At 35.6% G+C, this 12,836-nt stretch overlaps 1 protein-coding gene across 8 annotated transcripts in view; it reads left to right on the plus strand.

The window, feature by feature from the left end:
• Positions 1-12,836, plus strand: part of PRKG1 (protein kinase cGMP-dependent 1) — a 1,402,246-nt gene that overhangs the window by 670,035 nt on the left and 719,375 nt on the right. For all 8 annotated transcript variants that reach the window (XM_079899910.1, XM_079899911.1, XM_079899912.1 and 5 more), the window contains one exon: positions 3,916-4,029. In XM_079899910.1, coding sequence (XP_079756036.1) covers positions 3,916-4,029 — 114 coding nt within the window. The remainder of the gene's footprint in view (positions 1-3,915; positions 4,030-12,836) is intronic.

Genomic DNA, 12,836 nt, shown 5'->3' on the forward strand with positions numbered 1-12,836 from the left:
AAGTTAACAGCAAATTATAATTATATAAAAACCTCCAAGCTGGCCTATTTCTACAGTGCTGTAAGCCTCTGCACAAGTGTGCTATATATTCGGCCTACTTGACTTTTTCCCTATTTGTTTCCCCACATCCCTCCCCTCGCAACCAAAATTACCACACGTAGGCCTACCTACTTTCCATGCACATGGAGTCCATTTAAAACAAATCCTGTTTTTAGACACTGTGTGATAAAGGAGTTTATAAGGGGAGTGGCTTCAAGATGAATCTAATACTTTAAAGGAGGTTGATCAGGTGGGAATAAGGGCTGCTGGGTGTATGCAGTAAACTTTTGACTGTCTTGTCCTTAGTTTTCTTAAGTGAACCACTTAGTCCGTACTTGGAAATCCTTCGTAAATGTATAATCATTTCTAATTTTGCTTCAAGGCTGGTGTGTGGCGCGGTGAATGAGCTTAGCCAAATTCACATTTCACATCAATAACTCATCTTATTGAGCTCTTGGAAATGACAGCACTTCAAAATGTCTCTCGAAAAACTCTCATTAATGCCTTGTGTGTACCTTTCTTTCTTTTTAGTGCCCAGTCACTCTTCCTCCCTAAATTACTCCCCATCCACACAACAGGTATAAGGAAGGATAAGTGATCAAATTATGACTCAGGGTAACAATTTACAAACACTTTGTTTCTGTTTAACGTTTAGATCTTTCTGTTTATTAAAAAAAAAAAAATACAGTGCTTTTTAGACCTTTCTCAACTATTATATGAGATCAGATCCCTTTCTTCCTTGGCTATTGTGAATATATTGAATCTGCAGTGTTTAACTTAATCTGGAAAAGATTTTTGACATCCAACTTTCTATTTTTGTTTCAGCAAGTATTTAAAAAAATTTTTTTTTGCTATTCTAATTAATATGGGATTCAACCTTCTGTTACCAACACTAATTATTCATATATATATAATCACTTATACCTATCTTTTGCAAAAAAGTGAATTAATCTTGAGAAAATTAAGAAAATATCAGATCAGGAAAATGAGCTGTAACCAGAAGTGAGTGAGTGTTTGCACAAACTCGAAACCCCAGAGTCCTATACAATTATGCTGTGAACCTTCTAGAAGTCATATGAGAATGGGAAACATGAACAGTTATAATATAAACTGTCCATAAGTTAAAACAGATCAGTGTTATATGAGCATGGTTTTTCAGAGAAGTAAGGGGCTCTAGGACCAAGTAGAGTGGTCACTGTGTGGAGGGACATTTACAGTTTCCCAGAGGGAGGAATATCTGGATTTTATAAATTAGTTCTGATGTGATGGGTCCACAGATGCCTTTTAAGAAACCACTGAGCTAAAACAAGACTCCCAATGTCTGGCCATTTTTTTTTTAGGTTGGTTAGTGGTTAAGAAGACCTAACTCTGAAACTGTCCAGCAGGATTCTTAGCAGTGGTCTAATTCCTGTGGATTCTTTTCCACTGAAGACTTTAAACCATGGGACCCAAAGAGACAGAGAAGCAGACTTGTACAAAATGAGCTGTGTATGAAAGTTCTTTAGGCATTATTCATTCTGCTCTTAGTTCTAGTAATATAGTTAAAGCTAGAGCTTTCAGTCAAAAACATTTTATAATGTGTGAGAAAATTTTACTATGTTATACGTGGGAACCTCCACCATAAGACTATAGCTGTCGAAGCAATACTACCACAAATGTTGGCTGGACATGGCCAAGTAGGAAGGAGTACAAAAATACTGCATTCTGCCAGGTAGATCAGTGTGAATTCTTGAGAGTCTCCTTTCTTCTTTGGGTGTGATATTGATTAAAACCCCAAAGTTCTCTCCTCAGCCCCCCATAGGGAGAAAATCTGAAACAAATCTTTTCTCCATTTAAAAAACAAAAATGAAAAAATATTATCCTACATGGACCTTGATTGGTTTCTGTAATAGATGATGGAATATTGTGCTTCAGTGTAATCTAATAAGCCCTACCTACATTTAAATTATAAGAAAGAAACATGATGCAAATAATACCAATAATAACAGGTAGTATTTACTGAGATTTGCTATATGCCAGCACTGTGCTAAGCATTGCATCTGCTTTATCTCATTTCATTTTATAAACTACCCAATAAGATAGGTACTTTGCTTTTATCATTTTATTAATGAAGAAACTGAGGCATAGAAAAATTAACATCTTGCCCAAGGACACAAGGCTAGTAAGGAACTGATAAGAGAACCAGAACTTAACTCCTGGTCTGACTTCAAATGATGTATAAATGTCTTAATTATGTTGTATTCTGAGCCTATCTTTCATTCTTGAGTGGCAGATGAAATTTCTAGAGGAATAGGCTTGCCATTGAGAGAAAGGGCTGGGTGGGGATGTCATGGGAGGAGCAACTGAAGCTTAAAAAAATATGAATTTCCTGGGTTGGTTTTGATGTACCTATCAAGAGAAAGTTTCCCTTCCTGAAGTCAAGAAGTAAGGCGTGAAAAAGCTAGACTTTTTAGTGGTCATACCCGCATAAAAGTATTTCCAAACTTTTAGGATTGTTGGATACATTCATTTCTAAATAGCTTCTTAACACACAGAGGAGGAACAGATACACAGTTCAAGAGTAGTGAGTAGATTTTGTCTGAAATTTTACCCTAATTACTGCGGCATTTTCTCTCCATTGATACCATTCAGATGAAATAGTTTTCAGGGTAGAACAGTGCCCTCTGAAGGATTCATCTTGCATCAGTGGTACATGAATTCAGCTTTTTAAGAAGTTTTTTAATATATAAGATTTTATCTCAATAGGTATTTGAACAACCCTATAATTTTATAAATATTATTGCTTAGGTAAAACTGGATTGATTTTTAAAAAGGTGGGAGTAAATGTAAAGCTAAAACTCCGAAAAGTTAAATATTACAGGAAGCACATAGCTAAAGCGATGATTATGGAGTCCGTGCATGAAGGCCTGACGTTTGGACAAACTTGGTAGCATTAGTTCCTTTCAATCACTAGCTACTGCCAAGCATTAGGCTTGGCAGTAGACCGTGGCTAAGTTACTTCTGTAGACCGTGGCTAAGTTACCTGGGAGGAATAATAGAAGGGTAGGATTAAGTGTAGAATAGATTGTGTTGCCTTTTTATTTCTTCCCCCATTATGTTAGGTGATGGAATTTTTAGTGTACATAGCTATGACTTTTTTAAAAATGCATTTTTTTTCATTTCCTTCATGAATAGCATTTCCTTACTTTCAGGCAACAATGTATACCCAGTGCACGCTGTTTACTTAGCTTTTTCATTCTTTAGCATTTCATTTTCCAAATCCTTTGTGGAACATCAACAGTCCCAGTGTCTCTTTCTTTTTCCTCAACGCTTATAGTTTGGTTTCCTTACAGCCCATGTTGCAGGGCTGGGAAGCAGATGAAACAGTCTTGCCCAAGTCAGATAAGATGTTTAAAAATAAAAGATCCCATGAGCCGCAATTAAATAATGCTCTAGGATCAAAGTAATTTCCCTTTGCATCATAGCTACCTTACTCAGATGAGAATTCCCGAGTATGAAGTGTGCTGTACAAAATGTACACACTCAATTTTTCTTTCAAATTCAAAATGACTTTAAAATTGGAATTACCAGAGTTTTCTAATATTGCATTTGGAAAAATTTTCACATGCTGCCATTTTTATCTCTGTCTTTTTTTGGTGTTTTCTTTTAGTCTCATCTCTAATCTTATCAGTGATTAATTTAGGAAAGGATATGGATTTCTTACATACTTTATTGCATTTCTTGCACTGCATCTTGAGGATGACTTTGTTTTAGTTGGTAGCTGCTTTGCATTTTTGAAAATGAGCCTGGCCCTCCTCATCTCATCTTGGAAATGCAACAAATGAAATGAAGCATGAGAGAGAATCGAAATGATGTGTTTTTCCTTCTTCTTTTCAGATGGTAAGGTTGAAGTTACAAAAGAAGGTGTGAAGCTGTGCACCATGGGTCCAGGAAAAGTATTCGGCGAGTTGGCTATTCTTTACAACTGTACCCGGACGGCGACCGTCAAGAGTAAGGCTGTTCATTTTTCTTTTTTTTTTTTTCCCAGATACTTTCAGTGTCTTTTCCATAGACCTGCGAGGTGTTAACATGCCTCTCGATTTTAATCTTCGTAAAGATTAAAATAATCTATATTCTAATTATTGCTTTGCAATACAGTTGATATTTTCCTCCTAAAGGATGCTTGTTAACATTGAGCTAAATTTTATTGCTGACTTATGACAAGTATCCTTTAACCTAGAACTCATTAAATTAGGATTTACAAAATGATATAATTTTATAAGTTAGAATTAAACAGAAGCAAGACTTTTCATTTTTCTGCCTTTAAAGCCTCAGAATCGTATTTAAGAAAATTTTACGTATCTGTCTATTTTGGGTTGCATTCCCCACATAAATTTCACTTATTCATTCAGTAGTTTAGAAAAATTGAGGAGAAATGTCCTTCGTCTCATTCAAACACTGAGTAAGATATCCTGAATTCTAGAACTGCGTCGGAGTATATTCTTGTCCTCAGCTGCTCATCAAGCTGTATATTACAGCGTTTTTCTTTTCTACTGATTGAGCTTATTTTAAATCAAGGCGTTAAAGCAGCTTGTTTCCCTAATTCTACATGTATGTGTATATATGATTTCTCTAGCAACTTTTATTGCTTGGTAGAAGCAGCTGCAGTAGTTAGAAGGGAAAGAAGTTTGTTTTAAATATTCCTTCTTCCTGAGTACAGGATGTAATGAGTGTATAACAAACAGAGCTGAATGCCAAAGCCAACAGTGGAAAGTCCATTGCATCTTCAGGCAGACGTGTATATTTCATGTGTGAAAAGTTCTGACACATCCTGTGGATGACTGCACTCACAAATTACTTTGATTAGGTTGTGTCATTAAAACAATCCTGTTCGCAAAACGCCAAATTGTTAATTAATCTTGTCTGAGTGTCACTGACTATTTTATAGATTGCTTTTTTTTTTCCTCTCGGAAGTATGGCATATGATTGACAGTATGATATTAAAACTTGGGTTGTAAAGAACTCAAGAATGCATGGCCAGCTAGAGTCACAGAAATTCTTATAGGTCTTGTTAGTGAATCACCTTTTTAGTCACTGAAATCCCTGTAACATCAGTGGCAGTTGGGGCCCTTATTAGATGAGTCTTTCTTGGCATTTGATTCTTGATCTCTGAGAACACAACTCTTTTGATTGATAGGCACTGCCATGTTTTTATTCCATGACTCAAAGAATAATGAAGCCCGATGAACCATAAAAGATTCTGCCAGAACTTTAACTCACTTAAAAAGTACCTTAACTGGAAAAAAGAGCAGTGACGACTCCATTAAGTAAACAGATTTTACTATCATGCTTCATTTTCATGAGAAATTTATTACTTTTAGGGCAAAAAGGAGGCATAATAACACATTTGGATTAAAACAGGCTTTCTCTGTATTATGAATAATTTTTTAAGGTTTTAAAATATTTAAATTATAAAAATATTTCAGCCTTGTGTACTGCTCATTTAATCTAACTGAAATTACAAATTTTCCAAAGGCCAGCAATTGATAGTAACATGGTGCTTAATATTTTGGAATATTGAATTATTATTAAAGAAATACTTTAAAGTGAATCAAATATTTAATTATATAGCAAAAGATTTTTTGTAAGATGATTGCTTGGCTTCGTGAAAGTCAGTTTTCTTATTAGGTTCTTATAAAATGCTGTTCATTTGCACTAGCCTCTGTTGTTCTCATGCTTGGTAAATTTAAATAGACATTATGCATCTGACTGAACAAGAAGGAACTGGCTGTTGAATGCAAATTATGATCCTAACTGTTCTGGGGTCAGAACATCCATCATTAAAGGGAATGAGTGATGGAGCATGTTCTTTAACACAGACTCAGATGTCTCATGAGTGGGTATGTGGTTGTGTGTGTTTATCGTGCCCAAAGATGTGAAGGTTGTATTCAGAAAAGAGTCTGTGGTTGATGGTGTACAAATACATCTCTGCATGTGTAGATGCAGAGGTTTTGTGCATGTGTAAGGAATAATATCCATTAACAACTTCTGAATGTTGTGTAAGAGCTATAAGGTGTGAATAATGGTCATTTGTTTTTCAGGACCTTTTGTGCTGTCTTCTATCCAGGGAGATTGTACTTACGATTGATGATTATAGTTCTTAAATAGTATTTTAAATTTGTTTAAATTATACTCTCAGGCTGATCACTTTATAATTTATAATTCTGATTAGATTCCATCATGGGTGTTAGTTTTACCAAATGGCTACAGCGATGTTATCTTACTCTTAACATGTGATATTTTAAAATGTCCTTAGTTGGCTTTTTAGATCCAGTCGTTTCTCAGAATTCAGGATTGTGTTGAGTCTTGTCTATTTTTTCTTAACCATTATTTTGCCAGTGATGACCACTTGGAGTATCTTTCAAAACGCATTCATCTACTTGGGTGTAATAGTCTAAGTCTGAGGAAATTGCCCTTCGTACTCAATAGCTTGTCTATCCACACCTTTTTTCTTTCTCACGTACCTGGCTTGTGACCCCTTTTCCCCCAACAATACCCACTTTCTTTCATGATTGAAAATGTTGAGCCCTCTTTTCTTTCTCCCTAGATTAGCCTGAAAGCTGCCTAGCATTTTAATGCATTTTTAATTGCACAGTCATCACTGAATCCTAGGTGACATTCAAGAGCTCCTCAATGTACCTGAGTCATTTCTTGTTCACAAGAGCACTTTTTGAAGTTGTATCAGGCCTTAAATAAATACATTCCAGTGACTTCCTCTGATAACGAATGTGAACCTAACACCTGTGGGTAGTCTTTTTTTTTTAAATAGGATATAAAAAATAGTTGTCTTATTTTTATATATTGAGGTATAATTGACATATAGCGTTGTATTAGTTTTAGTTATGCATGATTCAATATTTGAATATATTGCAAAATGGTCACCACAATAAGTCTAGTTGATACCCATCACCATACATAGTTACAAAATTTCTTTTCTTGGGATTAGACCTTTTGAGATCTACTTTCTTAGAAACTTTTAAATATGTAACACAGTATTATTAACTCTAGCTACCGTGAGTACATTACATCCCCAGGACTTAAATGTAACACAGTATTATTAACTCTAGCTACCATGAGTACATTACATCCCCAGGACTTATTTATTTTATAACTGGAAGTTTGTGCAATTTGACCCCCTTCACTTATTCTACCCACCCCTCACTGCCCCTCTCCCCCCAAAACCTCTGGCAATCACCAATCTGTTCTCTGTATTTAAGAGCCAGAACTCTTTTTTCTTCTTTTTTAAGATTCCACATATAAGTGAGATCACAATGGTATTTGTCTTTCTCTCTCTGACTTATTTCACTTAGCATAATGCCCTCAATGTCCATCCATGTTGTAACTAATGGCAGCATTTCCTTCTTCTTAATGGTTTAATAGTATTCCATTGTGTATATATACACCACATTTCCATTACTAATTCATTCATTGATATACCTGTCATTTCCATATATTGGTTATTGTAGCTAATGCTGAAATGAACATATGGGTACATGTATCTTTAAGAGTTAGTGTTTTTCAGAAAAATAGATCAGTGGAATAGTACAGAAAGCCCAGAGATAAACCCACGCACATATGGTCACCTTATTTTTGATAAAGGAGGCAAGATTATACAATGGAGAAAAGACAGCCACTTCAATAAGTGGTGCTGGAAAGACTGGACAGCTACATGTAAAAGAATGAAATTAGAACACTCCCTAACACCATACACAAAAATAAACTCAAAAGGGATTAAAGACCTAAATGTAAGGCCAGACACTATAAAACACTTAGAGGAAAGCATAGGCAGAACACTCTATGACATAAATCACAGCAAGATCCCTTTTGACCCACCTCCTAGAGGAATGGAAATAAAAACAAAAATAAACAAATGGGACCTAATGGAACTTAAACGCTTTTGCACAGCAAAGGAAAACATAAGACAAAAGACAGCCCTCAGAATGGGAGAAACTATTTGCAAGTGAAGCAACTGACAAAGGATTAATCTCCAAAACTTACAAGCAGCTCATGCAGCTCAATATCAAAAAAACAAGCAACCCAATCCAAAATTTGGCAGGAGACCTAAATAGACATTTCTCCAAAGAAGATACACAGATTGCCAACAAACACATGAAAGGATGCTCAACATCACTAATCATTAGAGAAATGCACATCAAAACTACAGTGAGGTATCACCTCACACCGGTTAGAATGGCCATCATCAAAAAATCTACAAACAATAAATGCTGGAGAGGGTGTGGAGCAAAGGGAACCCTCTTGCACTGTTGGTGGGAATGTAAATTGGTACAGCCACTACGGAGAACAGTATGGAGTTTCCTTAAAAAACTACAAATAGAACTACCATATGACCCAGCAATCCCACTACTGGGCAAATACCCTGAGAAAACCATAATTCAAAAATAATCATGTACCACAATGTTCATTGCAGCTCTATTTACAATAGCCAGGACATGGAAGCAACTTAAGTGTCCATTGACAGATGAATGGATAAAGAAGATGTTGCACGTATATACAATGGAATATTACTCATCCATAAAAAGAAACGAAATTGAGTTATTTGTAGTGAGGTGGATGGACCTGGAGTCTGTCATACAGAGTGAAGTTAGTCGAGAAAAACAAATATCGTATGTTAACACATACATATGGAATCTAAAAAAAAAGAAAAATGGTTCTGAAGAACGTAGGGGCAGGACAGGAATAAAGATGCAGGTGTAGAGAATGGACTTGAGGACATGGGGAGGGCGAAAGGGTAAGCTGGGACGAAGCGAGAGAGTGGCATGGACATATATACACTATGAAATGTAAAATAGATAGCTAGTGGGAAGCAGCTGCATAGCACAGGGAGATCAGCTCGGTGCTTTGTGACCACCTAGAGCAGTGGGATAGGGAGGGTGGGAGGGAGACGCAAGAGGGAGGAGATATGGGGATATATGTATATGTATAGCTGATTCACTTTGTTATAAAGCAGAAACTAACACAGCATTGTAAAACAATTGTGCTCCAATAAAGATGTTAAAGAAAAAAAAGAGTGTTTTATTTCTTTGAATAGGTGTCCAGAAGTGGAATCGCTGGGTCATAGGGTAGTTCTATTCTTAATTGTTTGAGGAACCTCCATACTGTTTTCCATAGTGGCTGCACTAATTTATGTTCCCACCAAGAATGCACAAGTGTTTCCTTTTCTCCACATCCTCGCCAGCGCTTGTTATTTCTTGTCTGTTTGATAATAGCCGTTCTAACAGGTGAGAGGTGATAACTCATGTGGTTTTGATTTGGATTTCCTTCATGATTAGTGATGTTGAGCATCTTTTCGTGTGCCTTATGGCCATCCCTATGTCTTCTTTGGAAAAATGTCTATTCAAATCCTCTGCCCACTTTTTCATCAAATTGTTTGGGTTTTTTGCTATTGAGTTGTATGAGTTCTTTATATATTTTGGATATTAATCCCTTATCAGATATATGATTTGCAAACATTTTCTCCCATTCTGAAAGTTGCCTTTTCACTTCGTTGGCTTTCTTTGCTGTGCAGAAAGTTTTTAGTTTGATGTAGCCCCACTTGTTGGTTTTTGCTTCTGTTGCCTTTGCTTTTGGTGTCAAATCCAAAGAATCATCTCTAAGACTGATATCAAGACACTTACCACTGAAGTTTCCTTCTAGGAGTTTTATGGTTTCAGATCTTACATTCAAGTCTTTAATCCAAAAAAGAAAATGTTTTTATTAAAGTTATAGATTGACATATGCTCTAAATTATGATTATAAGCTTGTTCATAGTGATCCAACTAAGAGAACGGTTGTTTGAAGCAAGCTCTTTGTTTTTCATCTGGGAAAAATCAACTGGGATTCTTTTGAAAATAAATAACCGATATACTATTGGTTATTATGGTAGCACCAGGAGGAAGATCTGATAGCACTAAGAAGAATATTTTTTTAGAACAAAACCCACAGTGATATAGGGGGAAAGAAATCCATGTTATGTTACTTTTATCTTATAAAACAACACCATTGATTTTCCCCTGAGGGATGAGGATATAAAAATATAAAAAATTAACATTATATTGGAAACAAATCTAACAAATGCCTTGAGGTTATTCATGGCTTAAATAGGCTCAAGTTTTCTTTATTAACTGTGATACGAAAATGGTCACTTTGATTGCGTCTATCCAATTACAAGCATTCCAGATGCCATGGGGAGAAGAAAAAAAAGTCAGTGGTTATATTTGGTTTCCATAACACCAAACAATGTCTCCAGTGTTGTTTGAATTTCATATTTTTGTCTAAATGTTTTGGGATTATACTAACAAAGGACAGTGTTACCGTCCATTTTCAAACCCCATAAGGGATAGGAATTTCTAATATGTCCACTGAATACCCCTGACTTACTCAGTTCCCATATCTGGAAGCATATTATTATCATGTTTTTCTAAGTCTTATTCCTGGTTGTGATTTCACTTTCACTACGCCCACAGCTAGAGCAATGTAAATTTACTCTAACCCAGGGCCTCTTACCTTAATTCTATGCCCCAGGTTCTCTAAAATCACAAAAATGGAGAAGTTGAAGTTACTGGAAACAAATAGGATGGAAAAGGCCCTTAGTTTCCAATGACAGAGAGATTAAGTGGCATATACCCTGTTTGTGAATTTGCAAAAACATGTCTTATTTTTACCTAGATTTCCCATAGCCAGTTCTCCCAACTACACAGGGATTTTTTTGGATTTGAATCGCATGCTCTTTGCTCCAACTTCAGTTGTACACAAATTAGAATTTTGCCTGCAGATACTAAATTGAAGTCTGTTCCTCACACTTTGAGTGTCCCGCTCAAAGTGACCCAAACCTTAGACAGTATATTATTCAAATGGTCTTATTCAAAGAGACCCCAATAAAAACCCAAGACTAAAAGCTCTCTCTTTGTAGGAAACCATCTTGATACCAGATTAAGGTGATTAGCATAGAAAAGTTATCTGCAAAGTATGTCTATCGTGGGTGTGGAAGCTCTTTTATGAACTGACTTGGGCAAAATATCTGAGTAATTCTTTCTCCTTCGATTATTTATAGCGAGTATTTAAAAATTCCTCAGGACTAAAGTACTTCAGTACTAACACAAAAGAACCTAAACATCCTACAAGAAATCTGACAAATTGGTGACTTGAATAACATCTGCTTTAGTTTGAATACTTTCAACTTTCCATACTTAAGCTTTCCTGAGATATTTGACAGGGGGAAGCTGACCAATGAAGATATTTCACTGTGTCAAAGACTTTTTAAGAATGAAGTTGAAAGGTTTGGATTTTTCTGTTTATTTTTGTTTTTAAAATTAAGTTGAGTCTATGCAGTGAAGTGGCTTGTATATTCCCTTGCAGCTCTGTTTCAAACACTACATTATTCAACCTAACTCAGGAAAATCTGCCAACTGTCAAAACCTTAAAGATGAGTGGGGAAAAAAGTAAAAGGACTAAAGCCAGCAAATACACTTTAGTGGTAGCACCATTGCCCAGTAACATTAAATCCCACAGCCTGAGATAGTAAGAATTTTGTATCACAGGTAGTGATATTAAAATATTTAATACCACACATAGTGATATAGACCCTCTTCCTTCTCACTTCATCCTGAGAAAATAGGGAACTCCATGGTAATCCTAATGTGCCTTTAAAACCACTTTCAAAATGTAAGATACACTTGTGGGTTTGTTAAACATTAACTGTAACATTTACACACATACTAAATTCCGTCGGTACTTTTTATTTTTACCTTGAGAGCTTTAAGTCATGTCTGTTTTTCCAGGATGATGAAAACTTATAACAGAGGACTACATTTTGTCATAATGATAACATAAAAATATTTATGGTACAAACCAATCTACACAAAACAATGGATAATAATCAGGTTGAAATGAAAGCTTCATTTCTGTCAATAATTGGATTGTTAGTGAATAACAGTAAACCAGTGTATTAAAGAGAAGAATATTATATCACATAAAAATTTGTATTTAAAAGGTTTGTGGTGTTGCACATGAAAAAAGAGAGGAAGGGGGAAGGAGGCCATGTTTTAAGGATGCTACTTTCAAGTTCAGCTTTTCAAAATAGTTAATAGAAACATTTGTTAAAAAAAAGTAAGAATTACATATATAATTACTGCCTACCTATATTCAAATATGATTAATACAAGAGCTAGTCATTTCAATGGCAGGAAGGAAGAAAATGTCTGATTTAGTATAAGGTGATATATTAAAAAAAAAATAAAAGGAGATTTGAGTATAATTTATTGCTCAAATCCCTGTATGCACTATAAATGTAATGCCTATACCTATACGGTCAACATACAGTGCTTTTTATTGGTAGGGGAACACAAGGAATGAATGCCAGTTTTATTGTTAATGTAAAGGAATTCTACAGGAAGCTCTTGGAGTGGCTATAAACCTTGAAGATTTCTTAAGATGACTAAATCAAGAAGTAAGCAGTTAGATACTTTTTAGGAAATGCCATCATAGAGTTCCATAAAGCGATGTATGTATGGTAAAGATTTTTGCATGTGAAAATGAAGCAACATTGTCTGCCAGTACAATCAATCAACATGTGTGCAGTTAATACCTGGAGTTTTAATGACCGGGAGCAACCCCATACTGTCAAGCTCCCTGTGTGACAGTGCAAAGGCAGAGGAGATAACTGTGTTGAGACAGTCTCTGTTTTACCTTCGAGAGGCAGGTTAAAAAGATGCATGCTTTGCTTTCTCCCAGTCCAATGCATGCTTTGTACCAAGAATCCT

This window comes from Stenella coeruleoalba (assembly GCF_951394435.1).
Source record: "Stenella coeruleoalba genome assembly, chromosome: 16".
Taxonomy (NCBI): domain Eukaryota; kingdom Metazoa; phylum Chordata; class Mammalia; order Artiodactyla; family Delphinidae; genus Stenella; species Stenella coeruleoalba.